At 40.3% G+C, this 25,131-nt stretch overlaps 4 protein-coding genes across 4 annotated transcripts; 2 read left to right on the top strand and 2 right to left on the bottom strand.

Moving 5' to 3' along the window:
- Nucleotides 1-508: 508 nt before the first annotated feature.
- LOC125515948 (uncharacterized) lies at nt 509-5,197 on the bottom strand. The gene is made up of 5 exons (XM_087528296.1): nt 5,059-5,197; nt 4,679-4,904; nt 3,788-3,964; nt 1,496-3,685; nt 509-897 (listed from the first exon to the last, which is right to left on the bottom strand). The coding sequence occupies exons 4-5, from the start codon at nt 2,754-2,756 to the stop codon at nt 779-781; spliced, it is 1,380 nt and encodes a 459-aa protein (XP_087384422.1). The 5' UTR covers nt 2,757-3,685; nt 3,788-3,964; nt 4,679-4,904; nt 5,059-5,197; the 3' UTR covers nt 509-778.
- On the top strand, nt 4,949-7,995 carry LOC125515944 (wall-associated receptor kinase 5). The gene is made up of 3 exons (XM_048681424.2): nt 4,949-5,922; nt 6,011-6,184; nt 6,836-7,995. Exons 1-3 carry the CDS (start codon nt 5,043-5,045, stop codon nt 7,993-7,995), a joined length of 2,214 nt encoding a protein of 737 aa, XP_048537381.1. The 5' UTR covers nt 4,949-5,042.
- A 2,606-nt stretch (nt 7,996-10,601) lies between these two features.
- LOC125515945 (wall-associated receptor kinase 5) lies at nt 10,602-14,619 on the top strand. Its single transcript, XM_048681425.2, has 3 exons — nt 10,602-11,463; nt 11,555-11,728; nt 12,981-14,619. Exons 1-3 carry the CDS (start codon nt 10,602-10,604, stop codon nt 14,138-14,140), a joined length of 2,196 nt encoding a protein of 731 aa, XP_048537382.2. The 3' UTR covers nt 14,141-14,619.
- A 482-nt stretch (nt 14,620-15,101) lies between these two features.
- Nucleotides 15,102-19,203, bottom strand: LOC125515947 (Alg9-like mannosyltransferase family). Its single transcript, XM_048681426.2, has 9 exons — nt 18,889-19,203; nt 18,569-18,686; nt 18,015-18,119; nt 17,597-17,919; nt 17,007-17,288; nt 16,736-16,916; nt 16,392-16,543; nt 16,120-16,282; nt 15,102-15,460 (listed from the first exon to the last, which is right to left on the bottom strand). Exons 1-9 carry the CDS (start codon nt 19,122-19,124, stop codon nt 15,374-15,376), a joined length of 1,647 nt encoding a protein of 548 aa, XP_048537383.1. The 5' UTR covers nt 19,125-19,203; the 3' UTR covers nt 15,102-15,373.
- Nucleotides 19,204-25,131: the final 5,928 nt, after the last annotated feature.

The following is a 25,131-nucleotide window of genomic DNA, read 5'->3' as shown; positions in this document are numbered from 1 at the left end:
GTGAGGGTGATCTTGAGCAGGAGGGGTGTGAGTCTATTGGACAATAACTTGCATATGATCTTAGCAATGGAGTGTATAAGGCTGATTGGCCGAAAATCCTTGATCTTGGTGGCGGCATCAGATTTTGGCAGAAGAATTATATGGGCAGAATTGAGCAAGAACCACCACTTTCCCCTGAGAGAGAACAACTGATTGAGGGTGCAGATGAGATCAAACAGAAGCACATGTAACTTCACTCTGCAAGAAAAAGAGCATCACAAAGAGATCCTTAGGGTACAACGTTAACAGGCATCACAAGCATGTTCCCTTCACCTTATCATTGCTCATGGAGTAGATCAGTACTTGTCCTTGTTTTCCAAAATGCCTGATTAGTTCTATTTATTTATTCTACAACACATTTGGCATCTCACAGAACTTCAAGTAGCTTCACTGTGCAAGAAAAAGAGCAGCACGAAAGAGATCCCATGAAACACAAATAGTACTGCTAAAAGTAACTTCACTGTCCAAAGAAAGAGCAACACAAATAGATTATAGGCCAACACGTCTGCTTAGTTGCAAATACCTCACAAATTCAAATTGTTCGCCTTTGACTACTCACATAGTCTTTATGCGGCAAACACACCAACCATCGTCATATTGAAAGCACACAGGATAAACTTCAAGTCAAATCGAAAGCACACGGGATAAAGATAAACTCCAGGTCAATTATTACGGACCAAACAGAGCCGCCTATTACAGACCCCAACATGTGGTCAGCTGTCTGAGTTGCAGCACAAACTCAATCAGCGCCATCAACACCATCACCGGTGCTCCCACCATGCTGGCTGTCCACATGTTCTTCAGCTTGCTGCGTTTCCGCGCCTTGTTCCAGCATCTCCTTCTCACCTTCCTGAGTACCTGCCCAACATAAACATACTCAGGTTGCAGATATATATATTCTGGAGCTTGCGAGCAAAATAAACAATAGGTCTTACTATTCGACAACACTTGGTAAATTTCTTTTGAGAAAAACACAGTAAGAAGCATAATAGACGAGGTATCAAAGGACCACATACAAGTTGGAGAATCAATCTTCATAACTCATCCTTTTTTTCGAATTAAATAGCTCCGGTCCCATTTCATATTGCATGACAAAGATAAAGACAAAGTCGTCACAGAAAGTTTGTCACAAAGGGACAGCACTCTTTTCTGAAGAACAACGACTTGAATCAAAAGTTCAAAACCTAAAGCCCTTGCTCCAGCCAACATACATACAAAACAAACTAGACAACTTAAGAACTCCCTTAGGAGACCAAACAGAACATAACCACCACAATGTTAGACGCACCCCAATCACAATTTTATTCATGTGCTTGATGAGCGCTGCCACAATCATGGAAAAGGTAACAGCTACCAAACCATGTATATGAAAATTACCAATCACAATAAGGAGTACCGAGTATCAGACAAGTTGTTGCATAACTATACAAGGAAGGAGTTAACTAAGAAAGCTTACCACTTGCTATTGTTGGTGATGCCAAAATTGATGGTGGAAAGTTGCTATATGCAAGCGGATTAGGGATCCATGTCTTTGAAGAACACACCCTTTTAAGCTGGAATGTCTTGATGTCTAGTGAGAAACAACCATAGCTAACCGACGGGCTTTCCACATCATATATGAACAAGTGTTTCCCATTTGAACCCGCAGAGTAGTGCAAAAAATGAACTGAGATCGTCTTCTCCAACTTCCACTGCATGTAAGTCCCACCATTGTTTCTCCACATTGTATAGAATTCAAGTCCATTTCTGCCTATTCCTGGCACAAACATCCCAACTCTACCTTCCCCTGCCTCCACAATGACTATATCCAGAAAAGAAAAAGATATTGCAGGTGGGGGGTTAGCAATGTAGAACTCCATCTTCTGAGTGTCAAGCACCAATATTTTCTTGCAAAAATGTAACATCCAGTAGAAACAGCCATACGCGTATTGGCGTGCGGCGAAGAGACAATACCCTCTCAGTGGCAAGTTAGCAACTAAAGTATCCCAGCCCAGGGATGGAATGGCTCGCCATTGTCTAGTACTAGAAGAGAAGACAAAGGCAACCATCGTAGTTTCACACCATGCCATCAAAACCACTCTAAATGACGTCTCTTCCACAGCTGTTGCCTCCTCATCATTGTCACAGGGAGGCAAAAGGAAGATCTGGTACAAATAATATACCTCTTCCATAAAGTGTGGCTCCTCCACTGGATTTACTAGATCCTCGGGGATTGGCGGGAGCAGGAAATACCGTCGGTGCAGGGGGTCGCACACCACCATATCCTTGAATATTCTCCACTTCTGACCGATACCATCCCTCCCATGGATTTTGTTGAGGAGGACACGGCCATCGCGAATGTCCTGGATGGCCCAGTTGTGGCTGGCGCCAGGAAGGAAAGAGAAGGAAAAGTCAGCGGCAACAGCGACGGCACTGGCTGCCGACGCGGAGGGGTGAGGCGGGTTGGCAGGGTGGAAGACTCGATGATTGTCGAGCAATCCGAGGAGGGGCGGGTTGTGGAGCTTGCGGAAACGGCAGAGGAAGGAGCGATCGGTGATGATGTTGTGGAAGGAGATGCAGCCGACGGCGGCACGGATGAGGTCGGCTGGCGTGGGCAGGCGAAGGAAGATGTCCGCTAGGAGATCACCGGGGATTGGCAACGAGGCCATTTTCTGGCGTACGTGCTCATCCACTCGGGTCTCGCATGGGTGCGGCGTGCCGCCGCCGCCGCCGCCCATTCTGTCGCCGCTAGGTTTGGAAACCCTATTTTGGTGGTTTGGGCTGAGAGCTAGGTTTGGAAACCCTATTTTGGTGGTTTGGGCTGAGAGCTAGGTTTGGAAACCCTATTTTGGTGGTTTGGGCTGAGAGCAATGTGACGACACTTCTTGCTGCATTCTGGACATTTTGCAGGGTCTTCTTAAAAATATTTGGCAGGGCCTTCTTAAAAAAATTGCCAAGCGTATGCGTTCTAAATCCACACCAAGTCCAATCATATCCCTTCCTTGCGCATGCGACAGCCAAGATCTATCAAGCGGGATTAACTTATGGTGCTTTCATGTTTTGTTCTTTTCTTCTCAAAAGTTAACATGAATAATCCTTTACTTCGCCCTTTTTTCCTACACACATGTTAAAATAGTAAAATAACAAATCTTAAACAACAATTCACACTCCAACGTGCATAGTGCAGAAAAAGGTAAATTGCTCGAGCATAAACCCAAGGACAACAAACCTAAGGTGCAAATATGCTCATAGCCAAGTCGAGTACTCGAATGACAGGGATGAATTGGTCCAAGGGATTCACAATAACCTATTCCTTCACCGGTCTAATCAATGGCCGTGACACAATCAGTTCAGCTTCTCGTTCCTCGACTCTACCGCATATGGCAGTGGCAGTGAGGATGGGTGTCATGTGTAAAAAAATCACACCAAGCCCAATCACATCCCTTCCTTGCACATGCGACGGACATAAGGAAAGATTAACTTACAGTGGCTTTCATGGTGTGTTTTTTTCCTTTGAAAACACTGGTAGTCCTTGCCTTTACCCTTTTCTAAATAGATGTGAAGCTAGTAATTTTTCCCTGTAATAACAAATCACACTCCAACAGTGCATAGCATTGAACAGAAAATTGGTCGAGCATACATCCAAGGACAAACCTGAGGTGCAAATCTGCTCTCAGATGAAATCAACCCAGACGGCAGAATTAGTCCAAGGGAATAATCCTAACCCTTTACCAGTCTAATGAAATGCTGGGATGCAAAATCAGCTCACCTTCGCTGTCGTCAATCCGGATGTGCATTAGATTGCCTTCTTGTCCTTTGGAAGACTCCCTTTAACGACTTGACCCGATTGCAGATACAACATGTCACATCAGGGAAACTTCCTTTCATGCACCGTACGTTCGCTGTCTTGACCCTGGGTCAACAAGAACCCTCCTGGCTCAATCACCTACGGCACCCACAAGATTAAGTTTAATCAGCTAGTTTTAGTTACTGGTGATAATACTAAGTACAGCATTTGAACAGGTCATCCATGCATCCAGGATAAAAGAGTCGGTCTCCGGTCTTATATGTGAATTCAGATTCACCTGGAGGCGGGTGCCTACCAATTACCAGTTTACCACTACACTGCTTCCATTTCATAAAAGAAACTCTAGTTGTATAGATAACAGATGTGGCATTCCATCAAAGGGGACAGGGAGGTTAAGCCAAATGGAGTACGGGATAAGAATCTGATGATCAGGTCATCTGGTAGGTGGCAAGATGCTTTCAGGGGAGCCAAGTTGGCCCAAGCAAATATAAATTAATGAAAAGGGGGGGAATTTCACTGTTACAGCCATCATATCGACATCTAAACGCGTGGCCCGGTTTCTCAAGGACCTGAACCTCCTTTTAGCTTTATGCTAAAGCCGGGCAAAGGTGATCTCTGTCTAGCATTTAAACACGTGCCTAATATAAGAGCAGATTTACCTTTCCACCTAAACATGGCACTAATTTTAGCGCACTAGTGAGGTGTGATCATGACCAATTGGAAACTTTATTTTGTTAATATGCTACATAAAGGGAAACAATTTACTGGAGAGTGGCATACTGCATTAAATATATAATTTCTGCTACAGTTGTTCAGTGTGATCATATCAGGCATTTTGAGGATAAAACGTACAGTGTAAAACTGAATGCTCCAATTGGTAGACCAGAATTGCCACCCCTAAGAACAGGACCCATGTCTGTTAGAAAAACCTTAGAATTTATTTGATAAAACAATATTATAGGTTAGGCTCGCAAAACTGGCTAAAACAAAACTGCCAACTGAGTCGCGGTCTCCCATTTGGTTGCTGAGTGGACACGCTATCGCATACCCCAAAACCACTTCTGGCCGCCTCTACACCCTGATTGGACAAAAAAGAAATGCCAGTGGGGCCAATTAGTCCACATCAGTTTCGCTATATAAGCATAGCCAAGTTAGAGAAGGAGAGTTGAATCATAGGACAGACAGAAAAGGAGTCAGTAGTGTACTACACAAAGATATGGCAAGAGCCTTACCATGGCTAATCTTTGCAGCGACCCTGCTGCTGCTAGCAAGCATCAAGAGCAGCACAGCGTCCAGGATGGCGAAGCCTAGATGCCAAGAAACATGCGGCAACCTCACCATCCCATACCCCTTCGGCATCGGTCAAGGTTGCTTCTACAGTGAAGGGTTCGATGTTTCCTGCGAGAACAATCGTGTGTTCATGCATAACTCGAGCAGCCAAATGGAGATCTACAACATCAGTCTGGCAGGAGGGCAGACCCGAGTCAGCACCTTTATTGCCTCCAAGTGCTTCTACAGCAACAGCAACAACACAGATGGATGGGTCTCATCAAATACTGCTGATTTCTTTAAGATATCCACCAAGGCGAACAAATTAACAGCAGTTGGATGCAACACCCTTGCATTCCTGGGAGGCTATAACGAGCACAGTGTGGGAGCTGGGTGTTTCTCGATGTGCGCGGACAAGCAAAGTGTGGATCACAGTGGGCAGTGCTCTGGCATGGGCTGTTGCCAGACATCTATTGCACCAAACCTCAGTTCCTCCAATATATCATTCGATGACAGATTCGACAATTCGGAGGTGCGTGGCTTCAACCCATGCAGCTATGCTTTTGTCGCAGAGCAGGATTGGTTCAGGTTCGAGGCTTCCTATCTCGAAGATAATAAATTCACAGAGAAGTTCAACAACGGGGTACCTACTGTGCTTGACTGGGTTGCTGGACATGAAAACTGTGATGAAGCAGGGAACAACATGTCATCTTACGCCTGCATCAGCAAGAATAGCCATTGCATCATGTCGCCAAATGCTACAGGATATCTCTGTACCTGCAGCGATGGTTTTGCAGGCAACCCCTACCTGGAAGGAGGATGCCAAGGTCGATAACTCACTGTAACTCACTTCTTTTAACTTCGCCTTAAGTTATCTGTACACTGATCTTCAGTTATTTATCTATCCCTTTGCAGACATCAATGAGTGCAGTTTTCCAGATCAGTATCCTTGCCTTGGAATCTGCAGCAACGCAATTGGGGACTACAGTTGCTCATGCAACTCTGGGACTACCAGCATAGATCCAAAGAGAGAAACCTGCAAACCAATTGCAGTTTCAGAAAGAGCTAGATTAACAAAAATATTTATAGGTAACCTTCATATACTCAGGATATTTTGTAAGTGTCTCTGAATAGTGTGGATAGGTCAAACTGATATAGCACATATAGGGAGGCATCAGTGACATTCATTCCTAGAAATCTAAACTTAGCTGCATATATGAACAAATAAGAAATAACACTTTTTCACTCTTATTTGCAAAATATACATATTAGGACATTCATCCTACCTTGTCCTAAAAGTATGCACTGTACTCGCAATAAAAATAAGGTGCAGAACCAAGTGCCGTGTAGCCTTGTGCATAATTTAATAGATGCTGGTGGTAAATAAATTAGTTATAAAACAGTATCCAGGTGCTGTGTGTCGCAGGCATCACAGCACATCATAGATAAATGGTACCAAAAATTCTTAGAATAGAATGTGACTTCTTATATTCCTATGCTGTTGGTGCTCATCTAGTTTATTGGAAAAAAAAACGCTGATTTGTAATCTGCCTAAAACTGATTACTACTCCCTCCGTCCCATAATATAAGAGCATTTTTTACACTAGTGTCTTATATTATGGGATAGAGGGAGTAGTAAAAAGTTTTTTTAGTTGTGACGAAAAGGGGGCAAGTGCTTTGAGCACCATTAGGCATTACCTACAAGACTTCAAGTAACTGAAAGAATGTTATTCTTGGCAGGTATTTCAGCATGTGCTGTACTTCTCCTTATCTGCATTTTTGCACTCCTGGTTGAATGTCAGAAGAGAAGGCTGGTGAAAGAAAAGCAGATATTCTTCCAACAAAATGGTGGCCTGCTACTATATGAGCAAATCAGGTCAAAGCAAGTTGATACAGTGAGAATATTCACAAGGGAAGAACTAAAGAACGCAACGAACAATTTTGACTCAAGCAGAGAATTAGGAAGAGGTGGCCATGGAACTGTTTACAAGGGAATTTTCAAAGACGGCAGAGTGGTAGCCATAAAGTGCTCAAAGGTTATGAACATGGTACAGAAAGATGAGTTTGCGCAAGAGATGGTCATCCTTTCACAGATAAACCACAGGAATGTGGTAAAGCTTCTAGGATGTTGCTTGGAAGTGGAAGTTCCAATGTTGGTCTATGAATGCATCCCAAACGGCACCCTATTCGAGCTGATGCATGGTAAAAACAGAAGACTTTCCATCTCACTGGATACACGTCTCAGGATAGCTCAGGAATCTGCAGAAGCATTAGCATATCTACACTCATCAGCATCCCCTCCCATAGTTCATGGAGATGTAAAATCTCCAAACATTCTCCTAGGCGACAACTACACAGCAAAAGTGACTGATTTTGGAGCATCAAGAATGCTTCCTACGGATGAAATGCAATTTATGACAATGGTACAGGGAACTATAGGTTATCTTGACCCTGAATACTTGCAAGAGCGTCAACTAACAGAGAAGAGTGATGTTTATAGTTTTGGAGTTGTGCTCCTAGAGCTCATTACAATGAAGTTCGCAATTTATTCTGACAATGCTGGAGAAAAGAAAAACCTTGCATCATCCTTCCTTCTGGCAATGAAAGAAAATGGACTTCAATTCATCTTGGACAAGAATATATTAGACTTCGAAGCGGAGCTGCTCCAAGAAATTGCTCAACTGGCAAAGTGTTGCTTGAGTATGAGGGGGGAAGAACGGCCATTAATGAGAGATGTCGCTGAGAGGTTGAGATCAATACGAAGCACCTGGAGAGAACAATTGATTCAGAATCCTAGCAAGGAAACTGAATGTTTGCTTGAGAACTCGTCACACTATGACCCTTCTAGCACTGGACAGCATGGAAGTCTGATGGCGCTAGATTTAGAAAGTGGTAGATGATAAATTGCTTATGAAATCATAGATTGTAACAGAGATTGAATTTAATATTTCCTGCCATAAATATCATGTAAAAATGTGTCCTTTTTTTAATTGTAACAAACCTCCTTACATGAATGTAAACTTCTATGTACCATGATTTGAAGTATTCCAGTATGTTAACAACAAAGAATTGCTAAATTGTGTAACAGGTTTTTTTACCATCACCTTCCTAGTATGTGCTTCTATCCACTGAACATAGTTCCTTCTGTATAGGCTCTGATATGCAACTCCTGTATATATTTTGTACGCCTTTTACTCTATTTGATAATATATTACTGTTAGAGCCTCCCCTACAGTTCTCCAGTAAAAAAACGAATTGTTGCTACAGTGTCGCTTATTTTACATCATGGAAGTTGGTGATAATACATTACAGGAATTCTAGTATTTTAAAATCACAAAAGTGAATGCAAATCAAACCCCAAATCAGTGAAGGGTGCAAAAACTTGCCAACGCTTAAAACTAGGATTGAACTGAAAGTAGAGTATCTATCAGTAACAAATTTTCAAATGAGATTCATTGCACCAACACTGGATATTACTTAACAATAGGCAAGAAAAAGTAGGGGAAACTATGTTGATAAATTCAAACTCGAGCCTGTGCATTTATTAAGAAGAAACTTACCCACTTCCACTATCTCACATATCAGTTGCAAACATAGAGGCATTAATTCTTTTTTTAGTTTGCACCGAGAAGGGAAAAGATATTTTCATTTTGTATTTACCCTAGGTCTCAAGTAATTAGCACGAACTTACCCGCTTCCACTATTGCACTATTCTCCATGAACAAAGTAGATACTACAATATACTGATGACCTCAAGAACACGTCTAACTTACAAAATTTGCACGGGAAATCAACCTGAGGTATATGTATGCTACACATGAAAGCCAGAACTTGTTGATATTACAGCACAGGATTTATCACAGATTAGTACGAGTTTATGGACCTGATGAGATACAGCACACAATTTGTGGTGTGCTTTTGCTAATTCCTTACGAAAAAAGCAGGTCTTTCAGCAGTGGGTACGCCCTCTAAAAATGCAGGGTCTTTCCTTTTCCCTTCTTTTTACTTGTACTCCCTCCGTAAAATAATATAAGAGCGTTTAGATCACTATATTAGTTCACAGAGGGAGTATAAACTAACTCAACAGTGACTTGTCAGAGCCATTCCTAGCTGAGCTGGTAAGTTCCCCTGTTACAAGCTAGTCCACACCACAGTACATAGCAAAGAAGAACACAAATTTGGTCGAGCGTAATTCAAGGACGAACCTGTGGCGCAAATCTGTTCTCGCGGTGGAGTCGATCAGGACAGCAGAACTAGTCCAAGGTAATTCACAGAGCAAGCTTACCCCCTTTACCAGTGATGCGAACGAGTTCACCTTCGCTTTCATCGAGCAGGAAGTGCTTATCTCCTTGTCCCTTTTGAAAGATTCTCTTTAATGACTTGACCCAGGCACGGATTTAAAGGCCACCCTGACCTCATCAAGGAACCTTCCTTTCACTTGATGTGCTGCGGCCTTGAGTGACCCTGGGTCACTTCCTGGCTCAAATCACCTGAGGCAAGGCAACATAAGGTTAAGTTTCTAAGCAGTTACTACTAGTTACTGGTGACAATAATTTACACTATTCAAAGGTAAATACATTAATGAAACATTTCACATGAAGAGTCTCCCCAGTTTTATATGCGTATACAACATCACCTGGAACCTACCAATTGCCCCACTACAGTCTACACAGCGACTGCTTCCATTTCATAGAAGGCTAGTTGTACAGATGTGACATCTTTCATCAAAGAAGCACAGTGAGAATAAGCCAAATGGAGTACGTTGACGCAGCAAAAATCTGATGGCCCAGTCTTCTATGGTAGGTGGGGAGTTGCTTTCAGAAAAGGCCAATCCGTCAAGCAAGGGATATAGAAGGGGGAAATTGCACTGCTATAACCACCATATCGGTCAGTATGTAAATGCATGCCCCAGTTTCATCTGAACCTTCTTTCGGCTTTCTATTAAATCTGCGCAAGGTGCTTTATGTCTAGCATCTAAACGCGTGCCTCATATAAGAACAGACTTGCTTTTCTGCCTTAATATTAAACTAATTTCAGCACTCTTGTAAGCTGTGATCATGACCAGTTGGAAACTTTATCTTGCTAAAAAGTAGTGTATAAGTTAATACTCAAGTTGTAGAAAAAAGTTTCCATGTGTAAGAATAGGAGCCATCTGCCAAAAAAAACTTTGAATTATTTGATAAAGAAATACAAAAGGTAGGTTCATAAAAGTGGCATCTCTAGCAGTCTCTCTCTCTCTCTCTGTCTCTCAAAAGATAAAATAAAACTGCCAATTAATTCATCGTCTCATGTTTGGGTTGCAGAGCAGACAAGCAAGCTATTCTTATGACTGAAAGAAGGCTGGTTCAAACCCCAAACCACTTCTGACCTAGTCTACACTCTGATTGGGGAAAAAACATGAAAAATCAATTAGTCCACATCCATTTCGTTATATAAGCATAGCCAAGTTAGAGAAAGGGAGCTGAATCATAGGACAGACAGAAAGGAGGCAGAAATACACAAAGAGATGGCAGCAGCCCTACCATGCCTAATCTTTGCAGCCACCCTGATGCTAGCAAGCATCAAGAGCAGCACAGCGTCCAGGATGGCGAAGCCTGGGTGCCGAGAAACATGTGGCAACCACACCATCCCATACCCCTTCGGCATCGGTGAAGGTTGCTTCCGCGAAGGGTTCGATGTTTCATGCGAGAACAACAGTGTTTACAGGCATAACTCAAGCAGCAGAATAAAGATCTACAACATCAGTCTGCTAGGAGGGCAGGCCCGAGTCACCACCTTGATTGCATCCAAGTGCTTCAACGAGACAGGGGGATGGGCCTGGTTAAATACGGGTAAGTTTTTTACAATATCAACCAAGGCAAATAAATTAACAGCGGTTGGATGCAACACCCTTGCATTCCTGGGAGGCTTTAACGAGCACAGAGTGGGAGCTGGGTGTTTCTCGATGTGCGCAGACAAGCGAAGTGTGGATGAAAGTGATCAGTGCTCTGGAATGGGCTGTTGCCAGACATCTATTGCGCCAAACCTCAATTTCTCCAATATAACATTCGATGACAGATTCGACAATTCTGAGGTGAGTGGCTTCAACCCATGCAGCTATGCTTTTGTCGCCGAGCAGGATTGGTTCAGGTTTGAGGCTTCTTATCTTGAGGATAATAAATTCAAAGAGAAGTTCAAGGATGGAGTACCCACTCTGCTTGACTGGGTTGCTGGAAATGAATACTGTGATGAAGCCGTGAAGAACATGTCAACGTATGCCTGTATTAGCAAGAATAGCCGGTGCATCACATCACCAAATGCTACAGGATATCTCTGCACCTGCAACAATGGTTTTGCAGGCAATCCATACCTGGAAGAAGGATGCCAAGGTTGGTAACTCACTTCCTTCTTTTGGGTTCACCTCAAGTTATCTCTGCATCGATCTCAAGCTATTTCTCTGTTCTTGAATTATGTGTGCAGATATCAATGAGTGCAATTTCCCAGATGAGTATCCTTGCCATGGAATTTGCAGCAATATAATTGGGGACTACGATTGTTCATGCAAATCTGCGACTCAGAGTGCAGATCCAAAGAGAAAAACCTGTGACCCAATTGCAGTTTCAGAAAGAGCTAGATTAACAAAAATGTTTGCAGGTACATGTTCCAAATATCTCAATAGCATGGATAAGTCAAACTGATATAGCGCATTAGTGAAAGTAACATTTATTCTAGAAAGTATAATCTTCTGCATAATTTAAAGATACTGATGGTAAATTACATACTTAAATAGTAGCCAAGTGCCCGTGTGTGACAATAGATCACACACAAAGTTCATAACATAAAACAATGCAGAGTTTCTTACAATTGGATGTCATTGGTTGCTTGTACTTCACAACAAGAACTCAAATTTTTCCCGCAAAAAAAAACTCAACTTTGCACTAAAAATAACTATTTATATTAAAGCAAAAAAATGAAATATATCGAGCACAAATTTATCATTTAGCCAATAATAGTACCTCTCATTCAAAAATAATTATTTGTAAATATGGAAGCTGTATACAAATTTGCAGTGGATCAACAAGCCACAGATAATCATGTCAGAAGCCAGAGTAACACACATATTTGCAGCTAATCTCATCCTCCAAAAAAATTGGACACTTACACATGCATGCATTGTATTAGTTGTAGTAATGACTAGAGCCAATTTTTAGAACATGGTACATATGAACCCAATGTTTCTAACTTTGCAAAAATCGTGATGCATTTATGCACAACAAGTTTCATAACTTGTACTGTACAGCAATTTGTTCCATATCTCAAATTTTTCTTACTTTTGCACAGCTCGTACATAATCATATTTTTTCCATGATTTTTTTCTGAACGCCATTTTCCTGATAACGACAGCAGAAAACCACTAAAAACACAAAAAGGCTGAAGGTTGTCATATACTCCCTCCGTCCCAAAATAAGTGTCTCAACTTTGTACTAACTTTAGTACAAAGTTGTACTAGAGTTGAGACACTTATTTTCGGATGGAGGTAGTAAATAATAGCTGCATATGCTACATTGACTTACATGCAGATCGTATGCCCACTTTTATCATTGCATAAGGAACAAACGCATACCTATTTATGCGCTCAAATGTACTAAATGATAAAACTATTAAGTAGTAACCCGTCCTTATGTTCTAAAGAAAGCAGTAGAATTTCCCATTTTACGTCTGAGCATGTGCCTCAAACTAAATCTTGTTCTAGTAACTGAAAGAAAATTGTCTTCCAGGCTAATTAAACCAGTATGCTTCCAGTGTGCTCGGGGCCTTCTACCCCCTTCCTTTCTTCTTTAATACAAAGATACACAACTCACCTGCGTGTTCAAGAACCAAAACTGAAAGGATGTTATCTTGACAGGTATTTCAGCATGTGCAGTACTTCTCCTTATCTGCATTTTTGCACTCCTGATTGAATGTCAGAAGAGAAAGCTGGTGAAAGAAAAGCAGCTTTTCTTCCAACAAAATGGTGGCCTGCTATTATATGACCAAATCAGGTCAAAGCAAGTTGATACAGTGAGAATATTCACAAGGGAAGAACTAAAGAACGCAACGAACAATTTTGACTCAAGCAGAGAATTAGGAAGAGGTGGCCATGGAACTGTTTACAAGGGAATTTTCAAAGACGGCAGAGTGGTAGCCATAAAGTGCTCAAAGGTTATGAACATGGTACAGAAAGATGAGTTTGCGCAAGAGATGGTCATCCTTTCACAGATAAACCACAGGAATGTGGTAAAGCTTCTAGGATGTTGCTTGGAAGTGGAAGTTCCAATGTTGGTCTATGAATGCATCCCAAACGGCACCCTATTCGAGCTGATGCATGGTAAAAACAGAAGACTTTCCATCTCACTGGATACACGTCTCAGGATAGCTCAGGAATCTGCAGAAGCATTAGCATATCTGCACTCATCAGCATCCCCTCCCATAGTTCATGGAGATGTAAAATCTCCAAACATTCTCCTAGGCGACAACTACGCAGCAAAAGTGACTGATTTTGGAGCATCAAGAATGCTTCCTACGGATGAAATACAGTTTATGACAATGGTACAGGGAACTATAGGTTATCTTGACCCTGAATACTTGCAAGAGCGTCAACTAACAGAGAAGAGTGATGTTTATAGTTTTGGAGTTGTGCTCCTAGAGCTCATCACAATGAAGTTCGCAATTTATTCCGACAGTGCTGGAGAAAAGAAAAACCTTGCATCATCCTTCCTTCTGGCAATGAAAGAAAATGGACTTCAATTCATCTTGGACAAGAATATATTAGACTTCGAAACGGAGCTGCTCCAAGAAATTGCTCAACTGGCAAAGTGTTGCTTGAGTATGAGGGGGGAAGAACGGCCATTAATGAGAGAGGTCGCCGAGAGGTTGAGATCAATACGAAGCACCTGGAGAGAACAATTGATTCAGAATCCTAGCCGGGAAACTGAATGTTTGCTTGAGAACTCATCACACTATGACCCTTCTAGCACTGGACAGCACGGAAGTCTGATGGCGCTAGATTTAGAAAGTGGTAGATGATAAATTGCTTATGAAATCATAGATTGTAGCAGAGATTGAATTTAATATTTCGTGCCTTAAATGTCATGCAAAAACGTGTCATTTTGTTTTTAATTGTAACAAACCTCCTGGCATGAACAGCAAACTTCTATGTACCATGATTTGAAGTATTCCAGTATGTCCAAAAAAGCAGAGTTGATATATTTTGTTTTTAATTGTAACACACCTCCTTACATGAACAGCAAATTTCTATGTACCATGATTTGAAGTATTCCAGTATGTTTAAAAAAGCAGAGTTGATATATTATGTAATGTTTTTTGAGCTATCATCTTCCTCTAGGAATCTAGTGAACAGTTCTGTAAAGGCTCAGATATGCACCTCCTGTATATATCTTCAACACCTTCTACTCTTCAACACCAATTTTACTTTACATCATGCAAACTGGTGATAATAGATCAAAGAAATTCTAGTATTTTACAATCACAAAAGTGAATGTGAATCAAACCTCAGAGCAGCACGGAGGGTGCAAGAACTTGTAGGCACTTAAAATTAGGATTGAACCGAAAAAAGAGTATCTACAAGTAACAATATTTCATATGAGAATTATTGCACCAACAGTGGATAGTACAATAGAAAAGGTGAAAGGCTATACAAAAAAAATATTCTTTATTTTCCCTTTTCACTAAGCATAAGCAGCATGCCGTTTGTTGCATTAAGATGATGTATTGAACCTTTCAGATAAATAACAAAAATGTGTCTGGAGAAACCAATAAATCAGAGCATAAATGGTTAAGATTGTGTGCCTTGTGCACTTATGCTGGCAACAAAAGGCTAGAAACAACAAAAAAATTGGGCGGGGGGGATTCATACATGGCATGTATTTTTTGGATATATTTTGTTAATTGGGTAATGATCACTTTGTGCTAATAAAAAATAAGTGATGAACAAGCCACGCACCTCACTCTTGTTATCAGTCATTGCTTCAAGGAAATACTGCCATTTCTAGCTTTTCATCTTAGAAGTGCATCATGGATATGGAGACTTTCTTATGCATGTTCCATGTTGTTATACAAAATCTGACCCATACAAAAAGGTTCGGCACAACATGTCGGAGGGGTAAAAGACCATAACAAATTTCCAAGTTCTAGTATCCAATAGTGTTACAGATAATTTCAGAAATAACAAACTAAAACACTGTGAAACACAATCAGAGGTTGTTAGATGGGGTAACAAGCTTTTCTCGGCAAAAGCAATCATAGCACATCCCTCCGTGAATATACAACAACAGACGACTGAAGGTCTCTGTCAATCTTGAAGTGGGAATGGAAAAACCTCCGAACCTGTCAACCATGACACATGTTAATGAGTCCTTATCAAGGAGATAAGAAAGGAAAAAAATGGCATTTAGTATAAAACTGAAACTGATCGTGCAATGTAGTACGGCTCATCCATTTCACTGAAAGAGATGTAACAGTAGTTGTGATAAACAATTAACTATGAGAATTACAACAAATGATATCCTAATGGTATTTACTGTTAAGAATTTTGGAAACTAAGACTGTTCTCTTTGGCGAAGACAATGCTCACAACGTAGAAGCAATTGGAAACTCAGGTTACATACTTTTATGCTTATTCTCACCATTTCATAAGAAATACTTTCTAGGAAGCAGAAAATGATGTTCTTAGGAATAGGACTATAGGTGTGTGCTATTCAAATCCACCTGAACCTCACAAGAAAAGGACAAACATTCAAGTATGACCTCTCTTTGACAATAGTTTTCCTTTTTTAACTGTGCCAGCTAGATTGTAGCCCTTGTAGAAGAAAAGGGTAGTCAATATCATATTTGTTGAAGCAAGTATATGGTACGGTTCTTTGCCTGCCTTGCTTTCAAGGTGTGCTTGCTATGAGTGTAATTTGACTGCTAATGCGTAAACAAAAATGAGCATTTGCTTCTCAAAAAGAAAAGGACATTGTTACTAAGGTGAAATGGCATACTACCTCTTGAAAGGAATCGTGCAGAAGCAACTGAATAACATGTCTTTCTTCAGATTCAAATAACACAATGTGACTGAAGGAAGATAGATTTCCAAAAACCTCACCCACAAAATCAAGTGGGTTCATGAGGAAACGGTCTGATTCATCCAGGGTCCCTTTATTATCACTGAGAACATGAAAAATTAAGTCAGGGGTCATTGACTATGTCCTTTGGCACAACGTAGTAACATCAAATATCTAATCTACTTGACTAGAAAGAGTAAAAAGACAACCACCTGGGAGTACAGTCCAAAAAGCGCATAGGTAGGCTGCTATGTAAGGTAGAGTAATAAGGCGTCGAATGGCAAGGCATGAGAAAGAGGACACCCTTAACTCTTCCATTATGGGCTTCTTTTGATAGATAAAACATGACATCTTCAGTTCCTCTCTGCCACAACAAAAATTGCAGATAGCTATATAAGAACATATCAACAGGTGAAAAAAGATCTTGGAAAGGAAAACTAATCAGAGGTAACAGCAAAACAAAGTATTCCATAGAACAAGTTTTCCGTACAAAGTAATACGATAAACATCAAAAACAAGGCAATGTTGACACATACACACAAAGAGAAGGGCTTACTTGATGGAACAGGGACATATATAAGGCCATTGGAACATTGGTTATGATGAGAAGAATAACAGAAAGTTGCAACCTTGAAAAGTGTCTTTTCCCATGCAGATTTTTACCCTTGAATTGCGACATTGCAGCTAAGAAGTAACCCGAGAACATCAACGCTAAAGGTAGCACCGGAAGAACAAACCTGTGGTATTCAATCTATTATATGAGTGCGAATAAAGAAGATATTAGTTGATTCCAAGAACGGTATACACTAATGAGAAGAGGCGAATACCTGAACTCTTTGTGTCCAAGTATGCTATAAACCCCTAATACCCAGGCAATTAGACCTGAAAGCCTCCATTCTCGAGACTTTATGACTCCAAAAACTGAAAGTGGTAAGAACGTCCAAATCATAGATGGAAAACCTTGGGTGAAATACCAGTGGAAGATGTGTGTTCCATAGTAATCTCCTCCTGAAGAAAATAGGTTGAATTTCAAAAAATTAAGTGGCACTATGACCCGGGAACCATACATCCACCAATCAAGGAATGTTGTTGCTGCAAGGACAATGGCCCTGCATAAATATGAAACAACAAGAAATTTCGCATGGAAGTTTTGTCAGTTGTGACAGGAAAAAAAAGGAACCAAAAGAAGAAAGATGCGACTGTTGCCAATAAAGATAATTAATGACAATATAACATTCTAAATTTTTACAACTTCATCTTACAACTCTGACTATAAGCAATCTGTCTTGCTGCTACCCTACGAAAATTGCACCTCCCCACCCACCCAAATCCAGTGAAACAGACCAAGAAACGATACAGGAAAGGCATAATAAAAGAGTCTACCAAGTATGACATGAGTTTAATGATGACTTCTTACCCTATAGGAATGACCTCAAGAAACAAAAATCGGCATTTCGATTTTATATAAATGAAGTCCAAAAGACCAACATACAACCATGTTATGGCACTTGTTGGCCGAATGGCGCAGGCCAAGGCTGCTATGAGTAGTGCCACTTTTCTTGAATGAGCACTTTGGTAGCTGGCGGCCTTGTGCTTTGAAATAACTGAAATTCCCTTGGAAGACTCGATTGCAATACACCAATAATAGAGTCCAGCCACAGTCAAAACTGTCTCCAAGCTGTTTGATAGAGTCCGTGTAATGCAGAAAAACATGAACCAGTTCACCAACTGTGAAAATAACTGTAAATGATTTGTTAAGGTCGCCATCCAGCAGGTAACTGCAATAGTTACTCGTGAAAGTAAAATTATATCGACACAGATGAGTTTAAGGATACTGTCCACTGGGCAACATCCTCGTTGAAAATAAGTTTGGAGAGTTTATACAAGTATAGATCTCCAAACGCTGCAAATACTGACTGTAGAAGCCGTGGAGCCATCACCTACAAAAGAAGCGATTAAATGGATAAGAACATGCTCCCTATATGTGGAAAATGGTAAACCTGCTAAGTTACGATGGAGAGGGTGGGGAAGGGGTATCTGGGCAGAGGTTTACTAGCCATATTAAATCCGCTACCCAATTGGCTATAATCAACAGAAACAGAATACACATTCTGGATGTTCTGGGCGACATTGGCAACAGAAAACAAAATGAATAAGGAATGTAATTACCCTCTTACCGAACATAGCCTATTCAAACTGAGGTCTCGTATTCCTGGACATGGCTCTCATTCTACCGCTAGAATAGCAGAACCTATGTTCACTGACAGTTCAAGCTCCCCATGACTTGTGACTAAAAATCACATTTCTCCCCTCCAAGTGATATTTGCTCAAAAATATATCTAGCACAGACACTCTATCGGTTTCATTTCAAAAATGCCGGGGTAATTACCATGAACCACGGGGTATCGAGGTGGAGAAACGCCAGAAACTTGTAAAGGGCGGCGAAGATGAGCGGGTGGAGGTAACCTCGAAGGCCCCGCTTCCACTCCCAGGTGAGGTGGCCGTACCTGCAAAAGCAGCAGCCAAAATCATCCAACGCAGCAGCAGCAATCCAGCATCGAAACTTCAGGATGAGCGAGAGGACAGAGCATCCCATAGCGGAACGGGACTGCCTCGCGCTGTTGAATGGGGACAGGGTCGTCCGATCCCGATCCGGCTAGCGTGGCTAGCACCCGCGGGATGGGGGGCATGAGCCGGCGGCGAGCTTACCCGAAGGCGACGCGGTGGGCGACCTCGAGGCACTGCCAGTGCTCGTCGGGGTTGAAGTAGGTGCGCACCAGCAGCGCGTTCACCGCGCGGAACGCCAGCGCGAGCGCCAGCACCCGCCGCTCCGGCCACGGCCGGATCTGCGGCGCCTTCCCCGGCGACTGCGGAGAGGCATCTCCTCCTCCCTCTTCCGGGGGAGGCGGCGGGCCGAGGGCGTGAGGTCGCCTGCGGTGACTCATCGCGGCGGCAATCTCGGTCTCTTCTCCGGCGCGGCTGAGAGCAGAGGACGGGGGGATTGGTGAGGCTGATGCATGGGCCGGTACGGAAACGAAAGATGGTGCCGCATGGGCTGTTCGATTGGCCCGTTCTGACTCGCTGAAAGGGCTAGCGAGATGGGCAATCCACCAGCGCGGATCCCACAGAGTCCTTTTCTGTTTTTTGCTATGTTTTGTACTTTTTTATACTTTAAAATATTCTAGATATATATTACAAAACACAATCTACTAAAAACATTTGAAAAAATGTTGAACAAAAATTTGGAAATGTTGAACAAGTATTTGAAAAATATTAATCCGCATTCGGAAAATGTTGAACAAGTATTCTTAAAAATGTTAATCAGGCATTAGGAAAAATATTGAGTATTTGAAAAATGTTAATCAAGCATTCGAAAAATGTTGAACCTATACAGAAAATTTTTGATCAAGTACTAACAATGATGAATTTTTTATCGTGTATATAAAAATGTTAATCAAGAATTTAAAAAACTAATGTTGAAAAAGTATTTAAAAATGTTAATCAAGCACCCGGAAATGTTAAATATGTACACAAAAAATGCTGACTATGTATTCAAAAGATGTTGAATTAGTATTTGAAAATGCTAAATGTGTATAAAAAACTGTTGACCGTGTATTTAAAAAGTATTGAATTTGTATTCGAAAATGTTAAATGTGTATAGAAAAAATATTGACCATGTATTCAAAAAAATTAAACTTGTAATTTAAAAATGCAAAATGTGCATAGAAAAATGTTGACCTTCTATTCAAAAAATGTTAAACTTGTTTTTCAAAAATGTTAAATGTGTACGGAAAAAATACTGAACATGTATTAAAAAATTTAAACTTGTATTTGAAAAATCTTAATTAAGCATTTGAAAAACAAAATGTTAAATATGTATAAAAAAATGTTGACCATGTATTCAGAAAATGTTAATATGGTATTTAAAAATGTTTAGAAATGTGTATACAAGAAATGTTGACCATGTATTAAAAAATAAACTTGTATTTAAAAAATATGAAACATGTATTAGAACAATGTATTAGATATATAACAATAATGTGTATTGGAAAAGGGTGAAATAATGGAGAAAATCAAAAGGAAAAAAATGAAAACAAGAAAGAAAGAAAGAAAACTCAAGAAAAATGAAGGAAAAACAAATAAAACCGAATAAGATCAAAGAAAAAGGAAAAAACCAGTAAAAACAGAGAAAGAAACAAAGAAAAACTAGTGGAAAACAAGAGAAAAAAACTTTTTTAAAAAAAGGAAAGTAAGTCGAAACCCGACGTATTTCCTTCAAATAGTTTCTGCCCTTCTAAACTAACGTGAACTCCATTCTGTCTTAGTGCCTACCAGCGCTTGGAAGGAAGTACGAAAACTGATGTTCGAATGTCGCATGCGCTATTTTTCTCCCTACTTTATTTGTTTTAAATGCACTAAGACATTTGCAGTCAAACACTGAAATGGCATGGGTCCGACCTGTTCCCAGGCCTCGTTCTCGCGTGACATATGGAACGGTCATCTGAATATTTGGACCAGATGCGGAATGAGGTGAGACCGCAAAACTAGACGGACGATATGGAACCACTCACCCCTCGCAGTCTCGCAACCCTAGCACCTCACACTCCCTGGTGCGCCGCCTCCTGTGGACCAGTTACCCTTCAAGCAGAAGTCTCGTTGAAGGTTCGCGTGAGTTGGGCTGGCCCAGGTGCGCTAATACGTCTCTTTTTTGCTTTATTTTTTCTTTTGTTTGCGCTTCCAAATATTCAAAATAAATAAATTACAAAATCAGGGCATTTGAAAAATGTTAAATGTATCTAGAGAAAATGTTTATCACGTATGCAAAAAATATATGCAAAAAACTAAAATTTGCATGAAACAATTTGATCTCGTATGTAAAAAATGTTATCAAGCATTTGAAATAATGTTGAACAAGTATTTGAAAAATGTTAATCAAACATTTGAAAAAAATGTTAAATGTGTATAGAGAAAAATTCAATCATATATTAAAAATGACAAATTGTTTTCATCATGTATATAAAAACTATTAATCAAGCATTTTGAAAAAAAAGTTAAACAAGTATTTGAAAAATGTTAATCAAGCATTTGTGTTATGTTAAATGTGTATAGAAAAAATTGAACATGTATTAGAATAATAAAGAAATATGTTGGTTATTTTATATAAAAAAATTATTCAAGCATTGAAAAAATGTTGAACAAGTATTTGAAAAATTGTTAATCAAGCATTTGAAAAATGCTAAATGTGTATAGAAAAATGTTGACCGTGTATTAAAAATGATGAAAAAATTTGATCATGCATATAAAAATGTTAATCAAGAATTTAAAAAAAATGAACAAGTGTTTGAAAATTTTAATCAAGCATTTGGAAAATTTTAATTTCTATGAGAAAATGTTGACTATGTATTAAAAAAATTAATATCATTAGAAACTGATAATCAAGCATTAAAAAATGTTGAAAATGTATAGAAAAAATTATGACCATATATTAAAAAATGTTAATCTTGTATTTGAAAAATGGTAAAACTATGTATAGAAAAAATGTTGACCATGGATTACAAAAACATATAATTTGTATTGGGAAAATGTTAGACAAGTATTAGAAAAATGTTGTTGACATATACAAAAAAAATAAAGAATAATAACCAAAAGAACAAAGAAAACCCGAAAATACAACAAAATAAAAAAAGATTATAAAAACAACGAAAGAAATGCAAAAAAAATATTAAAAATGAAGAAACAAAATCCAAATATTCAATATAAATATAGTAAAAAATCAATCTACCTAAAAAATAAAAATGTTAAATGTGTATAGAGAAAATATTTATCACATATCAGGAAAATGTATGCTGGAATAAAATAAACAAGGAAAACCATAAACGAAACAAAATAAAAACGAAGAAACAAAATGCAAAAAAGAATGAAAAAAGGAAAGAACAAAATAAAACAAAGAAAATGGAAAAATGTAGAAAAGATCGACTACTAGCAGGCCTCCAAGGCCCACCTTCTCCTATATGAAGCCATTTGCCATAGAAAAAAAAAACAAAAGAAGACTTTCGGAATGAAGTGCTACTGTCTCGAGGCAGAAGCTGGGCAGGAGCACTTTTGCTCTTCGGCAGAGCGATTTCACCAGGGATAGTTCCCATCGGAAAGGGGAAATCGAAGCCACTGTCATCACCAATGTTCCTCACATCATGGGAGGACTCATCTCCATCAACATCTTTACCAGCACCATATCATCTCCAAACCCTAATTCATCTATTGTATTCAATCTTTGTCCCAAAATATCATATTGGTACGCGTGGGTTGCTAGTAGTGTTGATTACATTTTGTAGTTGATGCTAGTTGGTTTATTTGATGGAAGATCATATGTTCAGATTGTTAATGATATATTTATCTCCTATGATCATGAACATGAATATGACTTGTGAGTAGTTTCGTTTGTTCTTGAGGACACGGGAGAAGTCTTGTTATAAGTAATCATATGAAGTTGGTTTTCACTCAATGTTATGATGATGTCTTATGTTGTTCTTCGTCTAGTGGGGCCGTGTGGCTGTGGACTACATGACACATTACCATGCTTGGGCCTAGAGGAAGGCATTGCGGGATTTCATAAGTAGATGATGAGTTGCGAGAGTGATAGAAGCTTAAAACCTAGTTTATGTGCTATTCCGTAGGGGCTGATTTGGATCCATGCTATATAAAAGGGGTCCTCTTCCCTGGGAAGACCTACCTCTTCTCCATTGCTCAACTGTTGCCCTAAAGTTCAAATTCGCTTGATCTCCCTCCCTAGCCATCAAAACTTGTTGATGCTCTAGGATTTGGACAAGAAGGCCTCGATCTACACTTCCATCAAGAGAATTTTGATTCCCCCGCTAATCTCTTGCGGATCTTGTTACTCTTGGGTGTTTGGGCACCCTAGACAGAAGTGGCCACCTCAGAACCATGTTTTATTGCCATTAAGTTGTATGGTGGTGTTGGGAGCCTTTAATTAAGTTGTGGAGAGAGTCCCAACCTTGTTTGTAAAGGTTCTGTTGCCATCTTCAAGTGCACCACTTGTGGAATCACGACATCTTTTATTGTGCGATGGCGTGAGGAGAATACATTAGCCTAGTGGCTTCTTGGAGAGCATTGTGCCTCCCCTTAAAGAGAAGGAACTTCGGGAACACATCCTTATCTCCACCGATTCCACTTTTGGTTACTTCTAACCTTTACTCTGTGCAAGCTTATATCATGTTCTATCTTGTGCTTGGTTGTGTTGTTGTTTTTGTTGTGCTTGTCATATAGGTTGTCTACCTAGTTGTATTTAGACAACCTGTTTTGCGGTTAAGCCTAATTTGTTAAAAGAAGCTAACAATTGTTAGTCGCCTATTCGCCCCCCCCCCCTCTAATCGACTATATCATTCCTTCCACTGCTTTTCTATTGTTATTCATGGTGGGTATACCTTGTGAGAGGGACTACGATGGAGTGTATGAAGTGCTATTGAGAGTCTAGCCCATGAGAATAGGTGGGCATGAGAGCCCCGTAGCCTCCACCTTACATGCACGTTGAGGGCCTAGGGTTTTACAAAGAGGGGATGCGATCTAGGCCACCGCCGACTTATGCGCCTTTCCTCCCCTTCGAGCTCCTTCATGTCGCCAGTCACGTGGTGGGCCTTATGGGCCCTTGGGCAAGCCTACTACCGGGCTCCCCGGAGATGAGCCACCCCTGGTATGTTACACCGTCAATGACCATCTAGTACATGAAGAAGTAGCTGCGCAATTTAAGGTGTGTTCGGATTGTGTTTAAAGTGCACCTTAACAAGTTGTTATTCATGGCCGAAATACTTACATGTGTTGGATGATGGTTGCCTACCTTTTGGCATGGTAATGCCCCCTTTCTAATTTTTTCATGCCAATGTTGGTCAACCTAGGGTAAACAAACGCCTGGCCGAAATTCCAGCTAGCCAATGTTTTGGTAGGAAAACCTTACCATAAACCAAAACACATTGTCTGCACCATCCATGAAGGGAGGAGATGATTTGTGAGGCTCAAGACCACACCAAAAGCAACCGTGACTCTAGGCGAAGGATGCATGCATGCTTAGTTTATGTACAGTTTAAACATAGCTTTTAATTTTGTATACATGTCAACATTATCTTGCAACCTGATACTCATGTCCACTAAAATAAAAGATTAATAAATTGCTCCTCCTTGGATGGCTACCCATGCTCCCTAGCAACCTTGTTTTCTTTCCTACAAACATCGACCAAAAATGCGCAACCAAAAATTTGGATAAAATACCGGCTAGCCAAATTGTTTGTAAGGTTGGCTCAAACCAAACATAGAAAATTTGAGAGAAGACGAGGAGACGCAAAGTTTGGCTTTAGGCTATAAGTGCTCCGAGCATCTGTGCACTTGTGGATAAGTTTGTGATGCGTGGGAAGTGATTTTGGCCGATATATCTTAAGTGTACGACATGAATTATGAGGGTGATAATGAACGACCTCGGGCAACCGTAGGCTAGGATAAAAAACGCGTTAGGTACGAGCATTGACGTGGTGTAGTAACTGAGCTCAATTGTTTTGTCGCCTTTCTGAGCAACCATGTCTGTTAGCTATTAATTCATCTTTGGTTCGTCAAACGTCATTTGCCATTACTAACAAGGGGAAACAAATCGATGGGCGACTAGCATTAATGATGCTAAGCTCAGTTTCGTTAGCATAATCAAAGTAGGTTTGTTATCGGTTAATGAAAGTACCATTGTCTTGATTATAAACACATCAATGAATCGACGACCACCTGCACTTAAGGACAACAATAATGGCTACCCACACGTGCCAAGTCATGAAAGCATTCCAGTTAACCAAATGGACTATTCGAGCAAACATAGCATTGCTCACTGGTTTAGCCACTGACTCGAGTGCATGCAACACATATTATCGGCCCACGTAATGAGTACGGCAACAAAGTACA

The sequence above is a fragment of the Triticum urartu genome, chromosome 6A, assembly GCF_056163025.1.
Source record: "Triticum urartu cultivar PI428250 chromosome 6A, HENAU_Tu73, whole genome shotgun sequence".
NCBI lineage: Eukaryota > Viridiplantae > Streptophyta > Magnoliopsida > Poales > Poaceae > Triticum > Triticum urartu.
Note: the sequence above shows the minus strand (reverse complement) of the source record. Positions and strands in the feature narration are given on the sequence as shown.